Here is a 21,015-nt window from a genome sequence, read left to right as displayed (position 1 = left end):
AGTACGTCGCCGGGATCCTGTCAGCTCATTTTGAGCCTATCACGACTCTTCTACCTTTATGTGTACCTTATGTCTTTAACTTTGGCTGTTGGAGCACTTTCGGCCTTCCGGAATTACGGAGTTCTACATCCTGAACGGACTTTGGAGCACGTTTGGACACCCAGAACTAAGGAGTCCTACATCTTATATATGTGCTCATGTACGAATCCGCATATGAGACATCATATAAAATAGACTTCAAATCTAGGAGGCTATAAACTTTGTGCCGTTTCTATTGTGCGAGAAGAGTCCTTGAAGTCCTTGGGTCATGAGACTTAGATGTTCAGACAACATATCAATTGTCGCATGGAATGGGGTATATTGGCCATGGAGCTCGGGTTTAAGTAACGCCACTGGAGTTCCTCTCAAGCATGGTTGTGTTTTAATGGTTTGAGATAATCTCTAATTCGTCCACTCTAAAAGCGCACTGTTCCACGTGTCCTATGATAAGGTTTTATAAGGGATATAAAATTGTTTTAAAAATTCTTCCACGCATTCTTCTGAACATCTTCCTTTCAATCTTGACTTAGACAGTTTTATCAGTATTGCATAAGGCTATTTCGTCAGAACTGCCTCAGGGGCAACGGCATTGAGGACATGTTCATACTCGTGAGGCGCACAATCAAGGGGATTGAGGTGCAACATGTTAAAGATGGGAGGCTCGGTTGGAGCGATCCGAAAAAATGTAATGGAAGTCCGGTTGGAACAGTCGTAACGGTCGGAATGTTCAGAAAAGTTCGCAATGTTTGGAACGATTTGAAAGATCGGAAAGATTGGAATTATCGAAATTGAATTGAAAGATTATGTTGACCGGAACGATCAGAACGATCATAAGGAAAGCATAGGAATGGTCAGAAAGATCGGAATGTCGAAATAATCAGATCAATCGCGTTGGTTGGATAGGTCGAAACATAACGGTAGGAGCAATCGTATTGTACGTTGCAAGGCTAACCCACTCTCAACATTTTGTCATAACATGTCGGAAACAACTAAGATCCAAAAATACTATCCATAAGAATTCGACGAAATGGATATGTTTATGAAAGTGTCCCTCTGTGAAAACAATACTAATGAAAGTGACCCTTAAATAACAGAAAAAACAGTAGAAAAGCTGGGTTAAATAGTCATGATATAATTACCTTTTCTACGGCTCCAGCCAGATTTGTTAGAATGCTCCTAATATTGTGAAACTAACAAAAAAAGGTACATGTTTGTTTACACCGTTGGACCCTTGTCCGGACGCCCTTCAATGTTCAAATTGTCCGCGGCGCCCCAAAGCACCATGTTCATGACAAAAAGCCGGTTTTCGCGAGCTCGCCAACGCTCCAAATCGGTGCGATTTTCCCCCGCTGGCGATACTTTTTGTAAGTAGTTGTGACGGTTTTTGACATTTCGAGAGAGGGTTTTTGAGGGTTCGAGGCCGATGGCCGCCAAAAAGCTCGCACTGGTGTGCGATTGAGTTGGTGGACAAAATTAAATGACAAAAAAATGAATTCACTCTATTTTTCGCGAGCTTTTATTTATGTATTTATTTCATGCAATTTTCTGACGAGGCTATTTACGTGCCTTGCCGTTTGATGGATACGAAACTATATAAAACAAGCGTAGGTGGACGTGGAACTCAAATAAGTAAAAAAAAAATGAACATGTTTCATGGCGCCGGATGTAACATCCTTGGTCACATTTTTGCGGTGCTGCAGGCGTGAATCCTCTTTAAACGGCGTTGCGCAGCATTCCTACGGTCCTTACTAGTGATGGGTAAAGTTGGCAAAAATCCGGAGTCAACTCCGATCCGACTCCGATAAATTCGAAATCGACTCTGGAAGGTAGGTCCGCGCTGCAATATCCGGAGTCGTTCAGAATCGTCCGAAATGGCCCGGAGTCGTCCGGAATCGCACTGAGCCGCCCGGAGTTGGAGTCGTCCGGCGTCGCTCGGAGTCGTTCGGCTTGTATAGGAAGTGCACGCGCAAAATGAAAGACAAAAAACACAACGAAAGGAAATGTCTGATGACAAGTACATTAAACCACAAGGATCCTGTTGACTCCTACCAACTCCGCTTCCGAACTACTCCGAACGACTCCGGACGACTCCAACTCCGGACGACTCCGACTCCAGACGACTCCGGACGACTCCGAACGACTCCACACGACTCCGAACGACTCCGACTCCGGACGACTCCGACTCCCAACGACTCCAAACGACTTCGCGTGATTCCAGACGACGACGATTCCGGGCGACTCCGGACGACTCCGAGCAACTCTGGACGACTCCGAAGAACTCCGGGCGACTCCGGACGATTCCGGGCGACTCTGACTCCGGGCGGATCTAGTGGTTCCATTTTGCCGGAGTCGGAATCGGACTAACAATAGTCGGAGTCGGATCGGAGTCGTGGGTGCGCTCCCTACAGCACATCACTAGTCCTTACTCATTAATTTTCAAATTTTGATTTTGCCTCATCGCCGTATGCAGCGGATTCGCAAGTGCTGTCGTTAACGTAAAATCCCATACAAAAACGCAAAGTCGTATGCGGCGAGATTCTGACCGTTCCCTCCCCTCGAAACGAGCGAGTAAAGGACGGCTAGACAAAATGAGTGAGATGTAGCTATTTTCGAACGTCAAAAACCCACGCCTTGCCTTTCGGGTGTTTGTTGTGTCTAACGTTTCTAACAGGCCGTGTATAACGTCATCGCAGTTATCGCAAGTTCCACTGTGTACGGAAAAGTATGATTAATTTCCTACTCGTGTGTCCGAAAAACCGACCGCAACCTGCACCTTGCCCGCATTTTCGCTTCTAGCCATTGTGTTGTTCTATTGTTTTGCTTGCCGCACACCAACGCAACCACTAAAGCTTCGTAAGTATTGAGCAATTGGGGCAACAGCGATGTGATCATACTTTTTTTTCTAGCAGCAAGCGCAACAGGTTCCGTTTTCTTGATCAATTGAAGCTAGCAGCAGCTCGTTTGGACAGTCCGTCAGTGTCGCTTGCGTAAGGGTGTGGTGGTAGTGGTGTGTCGCCGAGAGATAATGCGCATCGGCGCAAGTGGCGGGATGTTCGACTAATATCATGTGTTTACCCGTTTACTGTGCGCGTTTCTGAATCGTTTGTTTTGTTTTGTTTTTTACTTGCTCTGTTTGTTGCACTGTTTTAGAAACGTTCGATTCCGATGGCCGACTTTGATTTACCGCGAATGCGTTCGCTCGCACCGGAGCAGGACCCCGCCGTGCCGATTGCGTACGAGCACCGGCGATCACCCCCCATGGTCACCCACCACCACCACCAGGTAAATGTTACTTAGCCGTACCGAACGTTTTCCCCTTGGCGATGGGAAACGACACCACCATCGCTAATTCCATCCCGATTCCATGTAGCAAATCATTATGTAAACACATACTAAACCACCGCTCTAGCTCTTAGCCCCATACATCGACTTCCGCATCGCCATCATGTACTGTGCCACCGCAAAACGATATTAAAAGTAAATAAACCAACATTTAACATTGCAAACTCTAATCAATCTATCATGTTCATTTCTCTCATCTGAACTCCTTCTCATCTTCACACTAATAATCGAGTTACGAGTGGAGTCCATGTTATCAGTGGAGGGTGTGATTTGGTTGGTAAAAACATGTATCGTTCTCAGTAACACCGCAAACATCCGGTTGTGGGGGCTTTCGTCGGTTCGATTAGGAGCAAATCCCGCCCTTGAAACATGCGAAGAAGCGAGGAAAAAGAACGCATGTTGGGTAAGAGGGGGATAATGGCTTCACGATCTGCAGACCGACCAATCTCATCGTTCACGGTGGATGATCATCACGCTCATCATACACTTGGTGGAAAAAGGGTGACACAAAAAAAAAAAGACTAACTGTTCGTCTGCTGCCAATAATTCTGGGCTTGTGCATTGTACCATTATGTGTTAGGGAAGCATAAACAGACGCACAAAAACACAACATCCAATGTTCCCATACGGAACACAAACAGTTTTGTGGTGTTTTGGATAGCTTTCGGGTGTCATCAGCAATTTTGGTTTTTCTGTCCAGCGTCTCACGAATGGCTTCAACCCGTTTTCATGCTGCTTTCCCATCGCTTTGCTAATGCGCACAAGTTACAGTGACGGGAAATTAGTTACACAGCACCATCATCTAACTTCCACAGAAATGCACGCAATTTGTTTTCATGGAATCGGCAGTCTAGAATAAAATGTCTCAATGTGCTCGTTTGCATCACCTGTTGCCTTTCGTCCGCTACCGGTACGTCACGTTTGACAGTAAATGACCGGTTTTGTTTACCGATTGAAACGCTCGCTCTTGCCTGTTAACGATTTAAGATGATTGTTTTCAAATTTCTACTAATTCTGAGCAGTTTTCTGAACATTACTAAACCACAAATAGTGAAAATAATAAGCAAATCTACATGATTGCTGCCACGACCACTGTCGGTTAGCAACTGTCATGTCAGCGATTCTTTTTTCAAAAACGCTCCAGCCAATATTTGTGCAACCCGTTGCCACACAGCCCAAAAACCGCAAAAGCTGATGCAATACACAGCACCCGTTCTAGAACAATCGCGTCTACTTTGTTTGTTTGCGGTTTATGCCAATGCCTCTGCCCAAGGTGTATGGATATTAGGAGATGAAGTGCTTCAGAGCAAATTGACATTTCACGACTTGACATAACAATACTGGGGGCTCCGGTATTAAAATCAGGAAGGGCTGGAGGGGGGTATAGAAAATTGTATGCGATTTGACATAACAATACTCAATGATGGCGCCCGGCAAACGCGCTAATAATTCACCTCCTTAATAAACACACCTTGGCCTCTGCCGTTTCATAAAAGTTGCGTATATTGCGTGCCCATCCCTTACAACAGTATTAGCAGCGCAGTTTGTACGCGCAAACAAATGCTTCCTCAGACACACGGGTCCCCGAGCCGTCGACCGCAGTGCCGGACGAGCGATGGTAAACGCGCGGCCCGATTGCGTACAGTCTATTCCCGAGATACGCGGTTTGTGCGTTCCCGAGGAATCCGCGCAAGTCGAAATCGCGGATTTAATACGATTCGTGCAGAATATTCAGATATTTTTCATTTGTAAGTGCATTAAATTTATTAGCAAAAATGAAATGTAAACTGCATTCGACAATTCTTGAATCAAATTGTACTGATTTGACATCCGAATCCGCGCAAGTCGAGAACCGCGTAACTTGCGAACAGACTGTACTGCTGTGATGTATGCGGCGTAAAGTTGTGTGCGAGATGATAGGTTCGTCGTATGATAATTACGATTTCACCACACAAACGCGGCTCCCCCTCACCCGTTTTCGGCCCATGGTAGCGGCAGCAGCAGACAGACTGACACAGACTACCGCTCCGTCGCGCTGTGCGACTGTATTTTTGCTTTGAATCTTTGTTTCCAAATAAAACCCCCCGTATCCCCAAGGCATCCAAGATCGGCTTTGGTCAGCACGGGTGGACACAACATTCTGCCCCGAGCAGGGTCCTACAGCGGCCCACCACAGAAGTGTCGTCGGTCGGTCGCGGCTTCACAACGTTACGTACACGGGTGTCGCGGTTGAATTACTCACGCAAACACCACGGCACACAGCGAGCGATCGAACGTTCCGTGCGGTTCCGTTTGTTCCGCTGTACCGAGAGCGCGTATGTGTGTGTGTGTATGCGTGCGTGCGTGTGAGTGAGTTGTGTTGTGTTGGGGAGTGCAGCGAAAAAGTTTCACTGTGTACTGTATTTTCCTTTCTTCGCGAGTGGGGCTGCGCTGTTTGTGCAAATCATACTCGCATTAAAGCGGGGCGACTCGACGGAAGAAGACAGATTAGTGCGCTCCACATAACGCACACGCAATTCGGCAGCCCGCGAGCCCGACTAGACACCCCACGGTGTGTGTGTGTGTGTTTGTGCGGTCATTTTATTTCGGATTCCGCCTGTTTTTGCGTGCGTAAATAGTGTCGCGCTGCTGGTTGCTGCCAGCTAGGAAGTGAGCGATCGGTGCAAGGTGCATAATTAAACTTGCTGATAAAGGGAAGTCGAACGTCTCGGCGTGTGTGTGTGTGTGTGCGCGCGGGGCAGTGAAGACGGATCGAACTTGTGCGTTTGCGAGTGTGCGGCGGTACTGTTGTTTTTTTCTTGTGTGCAAAGTAGTGGTGAATCATACACAGCCAGAGCACACAGCAAACTATACACGTACACGTACACGTACACCGTGGGGAAGTGTGCGAGAGGGTACGGTTGTGTTGTGTCCGGCTGGCTGGCTCGCGGTGGCCTACCACGACAGCGGTACGCGGAACAAAAGTGGGCTCCGTAAAGAGCGAATTCATTAACCGGTTCGTTTGCTGATGTAAAGCGACGAACCTCTTGCGGCGCGGCTCTTGACGACGACGCGTAACAAAAAGTAGGGTTTGAAAGAAAGAAAAACAATCTGCCGTGTGCGTGTGTGCATCAGGTGCGTAGCAAGCATATCGCCCCTTGTGTGCGTCAATGTGTCTGTGCGTGGTGTGGCGAAAGCGATTTCATCAGTGAAGTGTGCCGTGTTGACATACAAATTAAGCAAAAGCTAACAGTTGTCTCGAAGGGCAAAAGAAGAAGAAGAAGTAGGGGAAGCAAATACGTCATCTCACTGGAGCCCCCAGCAGCAGCCTCGCAGACCTTCATCTCGTTTCGCAAGGATCGGTCGTAACGTGCGGTGCGTTGTGTGCGGTGTTCGATGTATGTGGTAGCAAGACGCGTCTTGCCAGCAGCATCACCGCCACCACCACTGCCACCGCCACCGCCACCAACATTATTGCTGACGGCCGGCAATTATGCTCTCCACCAAGAAGCTCTTCACCGAGCACCTGCTGACGCTGGTGCTCACGCTCAGCCTGCTGCGCATCGATCCGGAGAACTACCTCGACCTGCAATGGGGCGGCCGGTTGGCGCGGGTCGGCGACGCCGGCGGCTGGCAGCTGGAGCTGCTCGCGGCCGGACCGGACTACTCCAACCAGTCGTACGTGAACCGTAAGTTTCTGCCGCCGATCATCGAGGATCTGTCCCGGTTCGAGCGGCCGTTCATCGAGCAGAACCATCGCGGGCTGCAGACGTACCTGCTGAACGTGCTGGATGCGAACGACGACGGCGCGTCGGCCGGCACGCTGGCCGAGGAGCGGCCCCCTTCACCAGTGCCGGCGGTTGCTTCCGGTGGGGGTAGCAGCGTTGGCGTGGGAACGGTACTGCCAGCCGCCCACAACGCCACCATGCACGCGCTGACGAACCTGGACGTGGACGCCGAGGACATCTTCCTGAGCACGGACCTGTTCGAGGAAACGACCTCGGTGCTGGAGCAGAACATGGCCGACCTGAGCGAGTACGATACGATCTTGCTGGAGCATCCCACCGTCAAGTTTGACGCCGGTGCCGCCAGCCTGCCCGACCTGGAGGGAACCATCGCAAGGGCACGGACCCTGATGAACGAGGCGAGCAAGAAGTTCGAGGTGAAGCGGGAGGAGGAGAAGCAGGAGGATCAGGCCACGACCAGCAGCTCGGCGACCGGTGCTACTCCGACGGAAGGCTCGGGAGCGGTCCGAGCGAACAAGACGCGCGCCTACGAAGACGACGACGACGACGAGGACTCGGAGGATGAGCGGGACAGCAAGGAGGCGGTTCAACGGCAGATCAACACGCAGCAGAAGCATCTAGTGTGCACCGATTTGGATACCGCCGAGGTGACGGTGAAAACGGAGCCGGTGGAAACGAATGTCACGACAGTGCAGGAGTCCTCTACTGCTGCTGCTGCGGCTCAGGATCTTACACAGGAGGTAAAAACGGTTGGTGGTAGAATGGGAAGAGCAGAAGGGGGGTGTTTATCCCCGCTGGCCGTTAATAAGCGAGGTGCCGTCATTCGAATGTTTGGAACACAAAGAAAGACGCGATGCGCCACGGCCAGTGACACAAGTCCTCCGCAAAGGCTGGGTTACAGAGAGGGGGGTGTGCGTAGGTGTGTGTATAAATTATTACATGACGCGGCCTATATTCTGCGAGAACACACGGCGCGCGGAGGTCGACGTATCGTCCTCAACCCCCATCCGAATGCAAAGGAAATGTGCAAAAAACAGACAAAGATCGGGTCCTCCCCCCAGTGTGCCGAATAGGATTCGCTGACCTTTCTGAGGGGGAGGGGGCTTTGGGGAGAACGAGGCAGGCAGACGTTGTAAAGAGCACGCCGGTGTGTCTGTATATTAACAATTTCAAGGCATTTTCTTTCTTTCACCGGGCCGCCGGTGGGGATGGTTTTTTGTTGTTGTTGTTGCAAACAGTAGCAGCATCCCGCCGAAGATCGCGGCCAATGGTTTCTTTGTTTCGAATAATTCGAATAAACACCAAAAACGCGACCTCCTCGCGCGGATACGAAAATAACGACCGTGGGGGACGAGAGAAGAGGAGGAACAAAATAAGAAAAGAACTGCATATAAACCTGTATTTACACAGCCAAGAATCGGGGAGAGGTGACTGCACCGAGTGTGTAACGCACGCCTTTCGGATGCACTGCGCTGCTCGACCGGCGACGGACATGTGTGTGTGTGTGTGTCTGTCTGTGCGCGTTGTTTTCGTATGGACATGTAGGCGCAACATGTTGGTGGGGAGCAAAGGGGGAGGTTGTTAAAAATGATGCAGATACGGCGGGGGCGACGAAAATGCGCAGCGAAAGGTACAAAAACCCCCTCGCGGCTGTGATAAACGGACGGAGGAAACGTTCACACACACACACGCACTCCGGTGGCCTATTTTATTCGCGAAATACGCCAGATGTTGGTGGAAATATTCGTCAATACGCGGCCCTTGACACGACGCCGCACAAAGAGACAAGGAATGCGACCGTACACGTCAGTTGTGTGAGAGAAACAGAAATAGAAAAAAAAATCCCGAAACCAAACAACGCAATCTCTTAACACTTTCCCTCCAGATATCAGCGAGGGGTTGGTGAGATAAAAAAAAGTCCCGCGACCAAACTGAAGATGCACCGTCACACGTGCTGCCATCTATCGGCGAACGGATTTGCGTTGTGCTAAAAAAAAGTGTGTACTAAAAAGCTTCACTGCGTTGTTTGAAAAGCTGTTCCTCAGCTCAGTCGTTGATCGTCTCTGCTTGTTGAAGAATTATGCTGATGCTTTTATGATGTTTTGGACGCGAGAGAAGCATACAAAAAGCTTCTCTCCGCTTTGTGCGTTAGAAAGAGCGAAGAAAGAGATGGCAAAAGGAAAGATCCTTTTACACAGCCATTTACAAACCGTATTAAGAAAGCGCACAGGAGGGGCTTACGGATGATTGATGACTGTTTTCGAGGTATATAAGTCGTTATATACGACAGGCAACGACACACTGTGCGTGTGTGTGCGTGCGTACCATGATCAAAAGGGAAAACGCATGATAATTATAGTAATTTCGTTGTCGTTATTTAGTTTATCGGCTGCTAATGCTTAGAATTTAACTGTGTTTGCCTTCAAGCATTCGCCTTCAAGCATGAAAATTCCTACATATGCTCATTGACAGCATGCTTGGCAGAAAAGTAATATTTTCTTTTTTTTTAGCAAGATGTGTTGCAAAAATCATGTATGTTTCCTTTTAGTGGAATTGTTTTTAATTCTGCATAACCCAAAAGTAGAACATTGAAAGAGTATGTTGATAACATTTTCGTAACAGACATTCCAAATTTGGATTGCTCGTAAAATCCACGAAATCCGATAGTGTCTCCCGGTGGAACCCCGTAGTGTTAGCTGTATTTTGTCATTTTATTGTTTCAATTCACACAAACATTCACCTGGTACGTACGTCGCGGACGAGTACGGAAAGTGCGCGACCGAGGCGCGCTTTATCTAAATTTGGCCTGTTATCTTGCGCTTTTTGCTCACTCTTGCCTCCCTCTCCCCCTACCCTGTCCGATAAAGCCGTTATCAGCGCACAGTTTGGTAGATGAAGGTAAACTGACCGTTCGGAGGCATTGTTCACGGGGGGAAAAAACGTTTGCCCTCTCTGCTCAATTAAAACACAGAGCGCATTGCGAGCTGTGCGTACGCGCTGTGGATGTTCGTCCGCGTTGGCGAACGTTAGGCGCTTGTCGGTTATTCATTATACATTCGGTTTGGAGTGTCGGAGTGCAAAATATTTCACCAATCTGGTGTTAAGTCACTCGGAGGAAGTTAACCAAGAAAGAACGTGACACAATGAAACATATTAAACAGGTCATTTACAACCGTGCAGTGTTGCAGTCATCGGAAACGAGTAGTGCTTTCGAATGTTTGCGCCGAAATAATCACAAGATGGTGTTTTTGCTTTCATTTGTCGTTTTAGGAAATGGATCTAATCGAAGTGCTCTGGAAGCAGGATGTCGATCTTGGCTTTACGCTCGCGAATGCGGGCCTTTCCAACGCACCGGAAGGGTCCAGCTCAACGTCAGCGGACACAGCATCTGCCACCGGCATAAAGTGCGACACCGAGGACGATTTGGAAAAGTTGAAGGTTTTGCTGGAGATAAAAAATGATAAGGTAATGCTGGTGATTAGGGATTAATAATCGAACGCGCACATGCGTACATGTAGTGATTTGATGTTTTCTTCTTGACCGGTTTGTAGAATGCCGACTACGAAAAGAACCCCAATGCAGCGGACGAGAGCAGTCTGGTCGATCCTTGGGCAGGACTGTCCTACACAATCGATACGGAAACAGGTAGGTGAAGCGATAAGGCGTGCGTTGGGCGTATATTAGAAGCGTAGGGATTTTGATTAAAACGAAAGGTTAAATTTGGTTTTGTTTCCTCACGCCAACGTTTTGATTAAGCTTACTCAATGATATAATCATATCAAATCTGTTTGTGCCGATTGCGCTGACCCTTCAGCCGGGCTGCGAATGAACGGTCCTTTGTATGGGTCAAAGAATGAACGAGCTTATGTTTGCTCTCGCTGTCGCTGGGGCAGTGAAATTTATCCTGCAACAAACAATGGCGCAAAGCCGATAGCCGGGCCAAGGATCAACAACGCTTTTTTTGTGAATTCGGGCGGTATTAAATATTTAGAAGCTTTCTCACATCCCCCAAGCCCAAGCAAACATCACTGTAGTGGATATAGATATAATGGCCGGGCCAGACAGGGCAGGTAAACATGACGTACAATGGTAGGCCTATTTGCGTACAGTGCTTAGAAAAGCATTAAGCACACGTTGGATGGAATTTCGGTATTGAGCTGCCATTATTGCTACTAATATCCAACGGGATTTGGCCATACGTTGAGACTTTAAATTGTGATGCTTTTATGATCTTGTTCGAGAAGAATTATTAGTGAAGTACTTTGTTACATTTGTAAGAAGCATATACATTTTTCTTAGCCAACATTATGCTCAATCATCTACTCATGCCGTAATGTGATTAAAAAAGAAAATTTATCGTGGTTGCGTCCATTATGCGTTGGCTTTTTTATTTGTAAAATCAAATGATCTTAATACTATTCACGGCAGTGTAGAATGCAGTACTCATAGAAACGATACATAAAAGCACAAAACCAGAAAGCCCCGCTCTGGCTTAATGTCTGACGGCGCACGCCACCAAAAGCCCCCGGCTTGTGGTTGGCTTCCAGCAGTTTTCCAATTCCGTGGCGAAAACACCCTTCTACTTTCAACCCCCCTGTCCCGCTTCCTGTAACGCCCTGCGAGCTGTCATTGTGGGAGCAACATGATATTATTTGATGTGGTTCCATTGGTTCCACCAGCTCCACCCGTGGCGGGGAGTGACCACCACAACGAGTGTGTGTGTGTGTGTGTGTGCGTCCGGCAAAGGGAGGAAAAATGCGCGATAAAGAAAATAAAGCGCAAACGAGAAAACGCGCCGGGGAGCGACGATGGTTCTCGAATAAAGGGATCGTTGATTGCCGCTGAATTGTGTACACCCATCGTCATCAGTCTGTCAAACTTTGCGTTGTTGTGCACGGCGTCGGCGACGGTGCGTGGCGCTGCTGGCCTGCTGGTGGTGGTGGTGGTGGTGGCGGTGTTGGAGACCGACAACCGTGTCAGTATCAGCGGCCATATTAAGCGAAGGAAGCCCACCGGGGCCCTAGGGTGTCGCGTTTAGTCGTTACTAATACACACATACACGCACACACGTACGCCGACCCAGGGACCGTATGTGCTCCGCGCGCGTCCTTTTGGATACGGGCCGCCGCTGCGGCCGCGTCCCAATAGGCCTCGTATATGCTGGCCGTGTATATGGAGCAGCAGCAATAAAGGAGATATATAATTCGGCTTTCCATTATTTTTCGGTGAAAACTGCAAGTTCATTTCACGTTCATTTTTCATTCCGTTCTTCTCCCGGGACGGCCGCACAGAGCACCGTGTGTCGTACGGACGGACGGACGAACGGACGGGCTGTTCGTTCCGAAACGCTACGGCGCAATGGATGGTTATGGTAGAGAAGGCTTTTTTACCCTCAGCTCCGTTGCCCTACCACCACACTGGCGGTGTGTATGGTACAGACGCGCGGTGGTGTGTGGATACGACGACGACGATGAAGATCGACGATCCAAACCGTCGCCAACCATGTGGTGCTTAGTTAAAAAATGAGTTTTGTGCTCGTTACTTTCGTGCACACCACACCGTGGAGAGCATGTTCTGGTGCTATGGGAATTGAAAAGTCAATAGCAGTTTGGCAAAATGATTCAAAGATTCGAAAAATGGTTTTAAATAGCATGCGATGTTGTTGATTGTATGCTATGGATTTACTTATTTCATTTTAAATCGATAGTAATTTCAATCAAAACTAATAATCAGTTGATGAAAAAATGGATCGGTTTCGTAAAATTTGAGTTATTCTCATAAATTGTATGAAATTTTTCGGTTTTCATATTGTTACCACGTTGTTGGGAATTTGATGCTTTTGATTGTTTTTCGAACAAATTTAGTATATCACTTATTTCACAAACATACACGTAAAATAGTCATAAAGCCATGAAATGCTAGACACTCTTTAGGATATTTAAGCTTATTTTAATCGTAATGCTATAAAGTACAGATGACTGAAAGATAAATACGAATTATTACCAATCGTCAGTAAATATTTGCGTTGTGACCTATAACTGAATACTTCCTGGTTATTGAACTATTATTGAACTGGTTATTGAAAGTTGGAGTTGAAAGGTATTGCAAAACACAACAGAATCATAAATTATTCGTTACAGATGTTGACGTAGAAACTTGTCTAATCGTGCATTACTTTGTATTCCATGAACTTGTCATGCAAAAAGCGCTGCATACGTCCCCCCGGTATGTGCGAAAGGCATTCGTGTAGTGGCTTAATAAAGCCCAACAAGAGAAAAGTAGTTGCGTGCGCGTGAGTGTGTGTGCACCAATGCTAGAGGAAGAAGGGAAATGGCATGCGAGTTTTATTAAATGTATCATCTCGCGGGCCATTATACGCGAACAACGGAACGCGACCGAAGCGGAAACGCGGTGAAGTCGAGTCGAGGAAATTCCGCTTGGGTAGCAATGGTGGAAAAGGCATTGCTTTGTTTCGCGGTATCATCAATCAGTAAAAGGACATGCTCCTCCTCCTCTGGCAGTGGCGTGGAAACCGACGAGGGTAAAGAAGACCCGCTGCTGCTGGTGAGGTTATGGCAGAAAAGTGGAGAACTGCTGCAGTGGTACTACTACTTATTCTAACCAAACATTGTGCTTCAAGCTGCCCATGTTGGCTGGGTAGTGGTTTGCCCGTGTTCGTTAAGGATCTTTCTAGATGTGTTTGCTTGCGAAGGGTCGGCGGAGTATGGCGATGCATTACTAGGATAGTCATTTTTCAAGTTTCATCTCCGAATTCTCCTACCTACCCCTCCGATGGAGAGACGGGAGAAATATAAATGAAGACGGATTCCAAGGAAGCGGAAAGGCTACAACCTCTTCCATTTCCGCAGGAAGTGTACTTTTACTTTAGTGAATAACCTTCGTATAGTATTGTTTTTTTTCACTCGCGGCTTTGTTTCTTGTTACTATGTTTCATACTGTATTATATTGATATACAATTAAAAGGAAAGGTAAGACTTCTGAAGCAAATTAAGAGATATAAAATTCAAGATTGTTATTCAATAAATCTATCATATTCAAATTCTATTGGTAAATGGTATGCAATTGTGTTTTGATAACGGACATCCATTTATGATGTTCTTGTTACAATGATGATTTCAACTCAAATCGCTCTATTTTCGGTTGTAATTGTGTGTAATTGATTCTTCAATCGAATGCAAATTATGACATGCATTCCTTAAAATAGAATTAAATTTACTGTGGGCGACTCCAAAACAAATTCGTTTGTTTCATTTGCTCAACAGTTGTTTGTTCACAATGATCATGATGATCCCGTGATCTTTAGTTTAAACATCCATCGGAACTATAAAACATGCGACATTGTCTGTCACCGTTTGTTGTGATGAATTTTAGCTTCGGCTACCGACGTTTGCTGTTATCATTAGGTCCTGAGTCATCGAAAATGATTCTTGATTTCTTATACACTGCACTGCAACATATGTACTGTATTCGTTAATTTACGACAATTTTTAATCCGGTGTGAAATCCAACTGATTTACGATTTCGTAAACTTATCTCACACTGTAAATGTACTATAAACAAATGTGTTTATAAAACATTTTGCTACGTTTTTGTCATACTAATTTATCATTTTGTGGGCGTCCTCTCTCATGTTGTATACTACTTTGTTGCCACAAAGCGGTGCCCATCCATTGTGTGCTTCCGTGGCATGGAATTGCCTGCTTTTGACAGATAAAAGCCCAATCTAGGAGATTGGTATTTTGATTAATCAAAGCAGGGAAAAAAGAAAAAGTTTTTTTTTTCAAAGACATTGATAAATTATGGTTATCGTGGAAAGGAAAACAAATACATACAAAACACACACATACACCAGGAGTGGAGTGTTGGAAATCGGCAACGACGGCTCGTCAGCCCATTGGAAGGAAGGAAATGCGCTAATATCATGAAGAGCATATATAGCGGAAGGCGAAAATCATACTACATCGTAAAATTACATTCCACGCTACTGCGCATGTCTCTACATGGCAAATGTGTGATGTATTTCACATACGTTTTGGGGCGGTACTTGTGCGGAATCTTTCGCAGAGTGATAGTACCACCTTTTGCGAAACAAAAACCACAAAAACTGTACAAAGTTTAACCATTTGGTACGAGGGAGTTTATACCTATTGTATAATTATCATATTTTATATGCATTGTTTAGTCTTAGGTCATTAAAAGAACATTAACAAAATACTTTAGGGCATAACCATTTTATTAAACATTTTTATTTGAAGTTTTATGCCTCTATTTAGGCACCATTAGACACACTTATTATCAAACATTTTCGTTGCGTTGTCTTATTATTTTATTGCGTTTGGTAGAATGCTTAGAACAAAGAGACGAGTCATATTCTCTAGAGTGAGATTGGTATGTGCTAGCTATACCCTGCTTTTATATGTTTATGTTCATTTAATAATTTCGATCATTTCAGAGATAAATTATGTTCCTCATTTGCGGTTGCAAAAAACACAAACACTTATGAATACAGACGTTTAAAAGATGCTTTTATTCAGAGCCGTATCAGGTGAAATGGGAGATTTTAATTTAGATTTTTTGTTATTTTATTGTTAAAGGATTGGAAATGGCTGGATCTTTTAGGATATATCCCTTACGGCATAGAAGAAGCGTAATGTAGCCTATGACTGCGACTAGTAAAAAATTAGGCAATTCCATTTGTAAAGCAAATATTTCAAGCTTATATCATAGCACTCACTTTCATCAATGAGAGTGCCCTTGAAATAGAAATTCAAAAAGAAATTGTTTTAAGAACATTATTTTTCAACAACAATGTACGATCTTGATGATTTCACCTTTGTTGTGCACATCCAAGGTTTATTCCTTTTTTTTTTGTATCACACCATATTCCTTACAATCAATTATTTTTAACTTTACAACGATTAGCCACGAATAATTCGATATGGTTCCATTAAATTGTCATTCTACAAAAGATCCTAAATTTATTCTAATTGCGCGTATCGAAACAAATTTAAATCAATTTCTCTCTACGAAAGTTACTACAAACTAAGTTCTTTTCATTATTTGAAATGAGTATTATTTCAATAGCTATCATGCGACAGGGTTTTACAAATCGATATGATCACTTACAATCAAGTGGTTAAACAATTTCATTCAACGTAAAGTTCCGTGGGTTTGGTTTTTGAAAATGTGAAAAATCATCGTGACTAAGTTAAGCATATATGTTTGTCTAAATGATTCATATCGTAGCACATTCTATGTTTTATATGGAGAATAGTAAAGAATTGAGCAAAATATGTTAAAATTCTATAATAACATAAATAACATGATATCTCAAACCGAATCACTGTTCCGATTGCTACTATTTTCGGTGAAAAACATCGATCTTTATCCAAGCCGCAAGTCCAACTGAAAGGTAATTAATATGTATCGCTTGATTAAATAATTTAATTATGTGATTATACGAATCTTTCCTCATCAAACGAACGATAGTTCTGTATAAATGCTACCTTCTCTAGGTAGAATCTCAAATGTAAGATTAAGATGACAGATACTTTTTTTTTACCTTCGTCACGGTTGTACAGCAGAAAATTTTGATGATCTGCTACTTTCAAACGCACCGAACGCTTTCAATGAATGAAGAGTGTTCGTTCGTCCGAGTCCATCTGTGTAGTGTCGACCACTTGTCCGAAGTGGCTCTAAATCATGCTCTCCGCAGCAATATTGCCCACACTGTTTACATAGTATCGTGCTGCACTCGGGAAAAGCATAAACCTAATTATGATACTAGAGAACGTGTGCCATTGTTGGTAGTTACTTTTATCCAATCTGTATGAATTGGTCTATTCAGGGGTGCCTGTGCAGAACAGGTGTAAAGGAAAATGGACAGCAATGTTTTATGAGTGTTATATGTAAATCAAGCTCTTAATTGAACTTTTTTACACAAATAAAATATATTTAATTGTGTTTTTAAGAACTGTGGAATTAAAATGGGTCTATAAGTTTTCGTGCCATCACAATGAAGCTTTTCTGCAGTTCCTATTCGGTTTCTTCGTTTAACCGCCGCAGACTGCGGGAACATCCACATGTCAGCAGTCGAATAATACGAACTTCATTAGAGTCCATTTCGTATTGTGGGATCATTTAAAAAGATGGTAATGAATGATTACGACTACGATTCGTTACGAAGAACAACCCCGTCGACAACACACGGACCGGACCGGCTCAAGTCCCATATTAACAAATCGAAAAAAAAAACACAAAAATTCACCCCCGTGGATTATTTTCCATTATAAAAATTATGAGCCGCGATATTTGTCGTGGAGTCGGTTGCTGCCGCCGACTCCGCCGTCGCCGCCGCCGCCGTCACCACTGGAATGCTGGTTCGGGGAGCCAAATAGTCGTCGGGGCTCATAACAACAACAGCAGCATGCCGCTTTCAATCGGACGAATTAAACACGCTCCGTTCGGGGTATTCTTTCGCTGCTCTGTGTTTTCATTTCCAACTCCTTTGGGATAGGATTGTGGCAATCGTGTGTGCCGATCGATTTTGATAGCGTTTGCAGTCGTTTAGTGTAAAACAGCGCGCCGAGAGAATATCAAAACGAATAAAGGGAAAAATGTAAGGAAATAATGGCATATAATGCCCGTATGTGTGTTTGTGTGTGTGTTGTGTGGCGAGCATTTTGTGTAAATATACACAATAACGAATGGGGGAATAAAAAAGAAACGACATAGTAAAGGGCAAACCATGCGAAGTATGCGCAGCACACATACCAAACACGCACACAGCCACATCGAAAACCTTCGGACAAGCCACGCCTTCTCTTCCGTGTGCGCGTTTGGTGGCGAACAAACATGGCTTTGCGCGCTGCGCTGCGCGATAATGTGTGGAACAGCATGGCTGTCGCTAGTCGGTGCTGCGTTACGCTACGACATCCCCATTACGTTGGTTGCCGCGCGGCGGAGATGATGTCGGTGCTTTATTTACCTTTTTCACGTATGATAAATGTCGGACAAGTGGGTAGTTTTCGTTATTGTCGTATGAGGAACATAAATACATTCTTTGGCGGCCCTTTTTGTGTCAATTAATCTGCAAGCGAGCGGGGAAACCACCATGGGGCGTTAGTAATGCTATGCTGGTCGATGGTTCTACACTAAGAATGTTGAAACTTTTGCCTTTGGGGTGGGAGAATAATATGTATTAGCGACATATTACACATGACATGAAAAAAGACTACTCGCTTTCACACATACACCGGCAGAGCATCTTCTGTGCTGTTGTAGTATGCGTATGTAAACATGAATGTCACAGTCGGCACATAAAGCGATGCTTAGGTTAGTTAGTTTGCTCCATGCTCTCTTGGGCTTTGTGCTGTGGCCAGATAATATGTATTGGCCTATTGTAATACCGCTCACCACATAAGCTCGCATCGACACACTCACACACACACACACACACGAAGACGACGGATTGGATTCTGGTGTGCACGGCGAATGAGACACGACGATCGACACGAGCCTGTGTTGGTAGAGGGCAGCAGCAGGTTTTTCTCTCCTTTATATTTGATGCCTATTTTTCTTGTTCCTGGCGAACACACTACCATAATCAGAGCGTCTCCGCCGTCGCCTTCTGCCTTCGCTCCTTCTCTATCTCGTTCTCTCTGCTTCTCTCACTCTCTCTTTCTTCCCTCTGTCCCGCATTGTTAGGCACACTCATGATGGGGTCATCTTTGTGCAGAACATTTTTCCTTGAGTCATTATTACATGGTGATTTATATTGTGTGGTTTGTTGTTTGGTGCGCGCTCTCTGTGCTGTGTGTGCCTGCTGGCCCGCCGTGTTCTAGTCGTTACTTCCTTTTTCTGTAAGCCGTTTCGTGAGCCTGGTAAAGATGGCGCATCTTGTCGCCTGAGAGTGGTGCAATTTTTTCGCTGATGCAGCATTTTGGTGCACCTTTTCTGCGATGCACGCGTGCATGGTTTCGATACAATATGATGAAAATGAGTGCTTAGTTTGAATGTTTATATCAACGCAATTTACGCCCGTGTTTGTTGTGCAGAAGATTTGGGCACGGGTCTGTGTGTTTGGAGGTGTATGAAGTTTTTGAGTGTATGAAGTTGCTTTGAAGTTATTTATCTAACAACGCAATTGAAGGTTTAACTACATGTTCTGAAGCAAATTTCCACGCACGGAAAACAAAGTGTTGTGACATGTTGAAATAGTTGTATTATCCAAAAGTGGGTGTTTAGTCTGTAAAGAATTGTTATATGTAAGAGCGGAAATGAAACAGATAGCACATGTTTTGATTATATGATATTGAATCAGGTGAATAACTGCTAGTCAACTCACATAAAAGCAAAGGTGAAAATATTATACCAAACGCAATTAGTGCTGTATCCACTGTTAGCAACAATACTGTGTCAGTGTTACGGATATAATAGTGTGCTTTTTAATGTATGATTCAACGTATAACTGCTGTTCTGCAGCTCAATATCAGTATCATTCGCGTTATACATCAGCCAACCATTATTACAAGGTATGTGTTATTGTATGTACTAATACATTAAAAAACATATTAGGTATCTGGAGTAAATCTTGTTGATCTGGATGTTGACTTGCCATATTGGGATTGAAATGATCTTAAACTGTTTTTGAAAAATATTCGTTGTATGAAGAAAGCATGATTGATACTGCAAAAAGGGATTGCAAAACTACAAAAAAGTTTTGAACTACAAAAAGATGTACCTAATCTCTGATAATGCATATTCATTGGAATTTCTAGCCGACATCAATTCGAAACATATCGCTGTTTCATAAATTTGTTGAACACAAATAGCGTTTCGATAAAGAATGCGAGAAAAACTATCATCATTGCTGGATTTGCGCTACCAATTTCTATATTTTTTTCTTACATGGAAAACTACTTTCGATACAATTAGTATCACACATTTAACAATAACTGTAATAACGTTAACTATTTCTCATTAAGTTTATTGCAGCTACAATGTTTTTTATCGTTTTTTTATGAAATTTATCTTTTAGTATTATATCCATCATTAGACTAATATCAATCGATGTTTTTGCCGGTTGTTCTTGGACTTACGCACTTTCTTGGTATACTAAGATAAAAAATTAAAATGTGAAGGAAAATTAACGTGTTCAGTATATTTAGTAGCACAAGTCGTCAAATTATCAATTGAATTCCTGCAAGCAACTTCTAGTATTAATTTCTGAATTATCTTCTTAAAACGTTATACCATTGCTAAAAAAAAACTACCGGAGTACTGATTAGACATGAATGCTGATTTTAAGAAATTTAGTACCAAGAATCGGCTTTCAAAGCTGCTTTCTGTCTCATCTATTAAATGCTGCTACTTTAAAATATTGTTAGTATACTGTTTACTTTGAATTTATACTCTACAAATTAAATTGAACTTTTTAGAAGATCATAAGTCAAAAGATACGGCCAGAACGCAATTTTAAGAAATTAAAAAAAAATCTAATCTAAAAATCTAAAATCTAATGATCTAATTAAAAATAACTATCAAGATGGACAATCTGGGCGTTTTTTTCGAGAAAAAAAGAATCTGTAGCATTACTTGCAATCTTCATTTCCAATGTTCTTGCAAAAACTGTCTAGAAATTAATTAATTGATGTTTATTCTCATCCATTAATTTGTAGAGCATAATGTCTACCAATGTACTATAGTAATTTAATATGTACGCTTTTCATATAATCAGTGTTTTGAATTACTTTCAGTTTATGTTTCTTTTGAATATCATATCAATATTATCATTTTCGCTTGGAATATTATGGGGTTATATCACAAAACCAGCAGAAAATAGTCTTCACTTTTAATTGAATTGTAAAATTTGATTCTAGAAACCATT

At 44.0% G+C, this 21,015-nt stretch overlaps 1 protein-coding gene across 4 annotated transcripts in view; it reads left to right on the top strand.

Moving 5' to 3' along the window:
* Positions 1-2,706: 2,706 nt before the first annotated feature.
* The window catches only part of LOC120950254 (segmentation protein cap'n'collar), a 45,513-nt gene continuing 27,204 nt past the window's right edge, over positions 2,707-21,015 (top strand). Inside the window, exons 1-5 of one of the 4 annotated variants that reach the window (XM_049607209.1) lie at positions 2,707-2,892; positions 2,949-3,123; positions 3,190-3,321; positions 10,377-10,571; positions 10,658-10,751. In XM_049607209.1, the coding sequence (XP_049463166.1) occupies positions 3,205-3,321; positions 10,377-10,571; positions 10,658-10,751 (406 nt within the window). In that variant the 5' untranslated portion in view covers positions 2,707-2,892; positions 2,949-3,123; positions 3,190-3,204. Of the gene's footprint in view, positions 2,893-2,948; positions 3,124-3,189; positions 3,322-5,188; positions 7,847-10,057; positions 10,268-10,376; positions 10,572-10,657; positions 10,752-21,015 lie in introns of those variants that run through there. The other 3 variants (XM_040368153.2, XM_040368151.2, XM_040368154.2) reach the window with 3 other exon arrangements.

This window comes from Anopheles coluzzii, chromosome 2 (assembly GCF_943734685.1).
Source record: "Anopheles coluzzii chromosome 2, AcolN3, whole genome shotgun sequence".
NCBI lineage: Eukaryota > Metazoa > Arthropoda > Insecta > Diptera > Culicidae > Anopheles > Anopheles coluzzii.
Note: the sequence above shows the minus strand (reverse complement) of the source record. Positions and strands in the feature narration are given on the sequence as shown.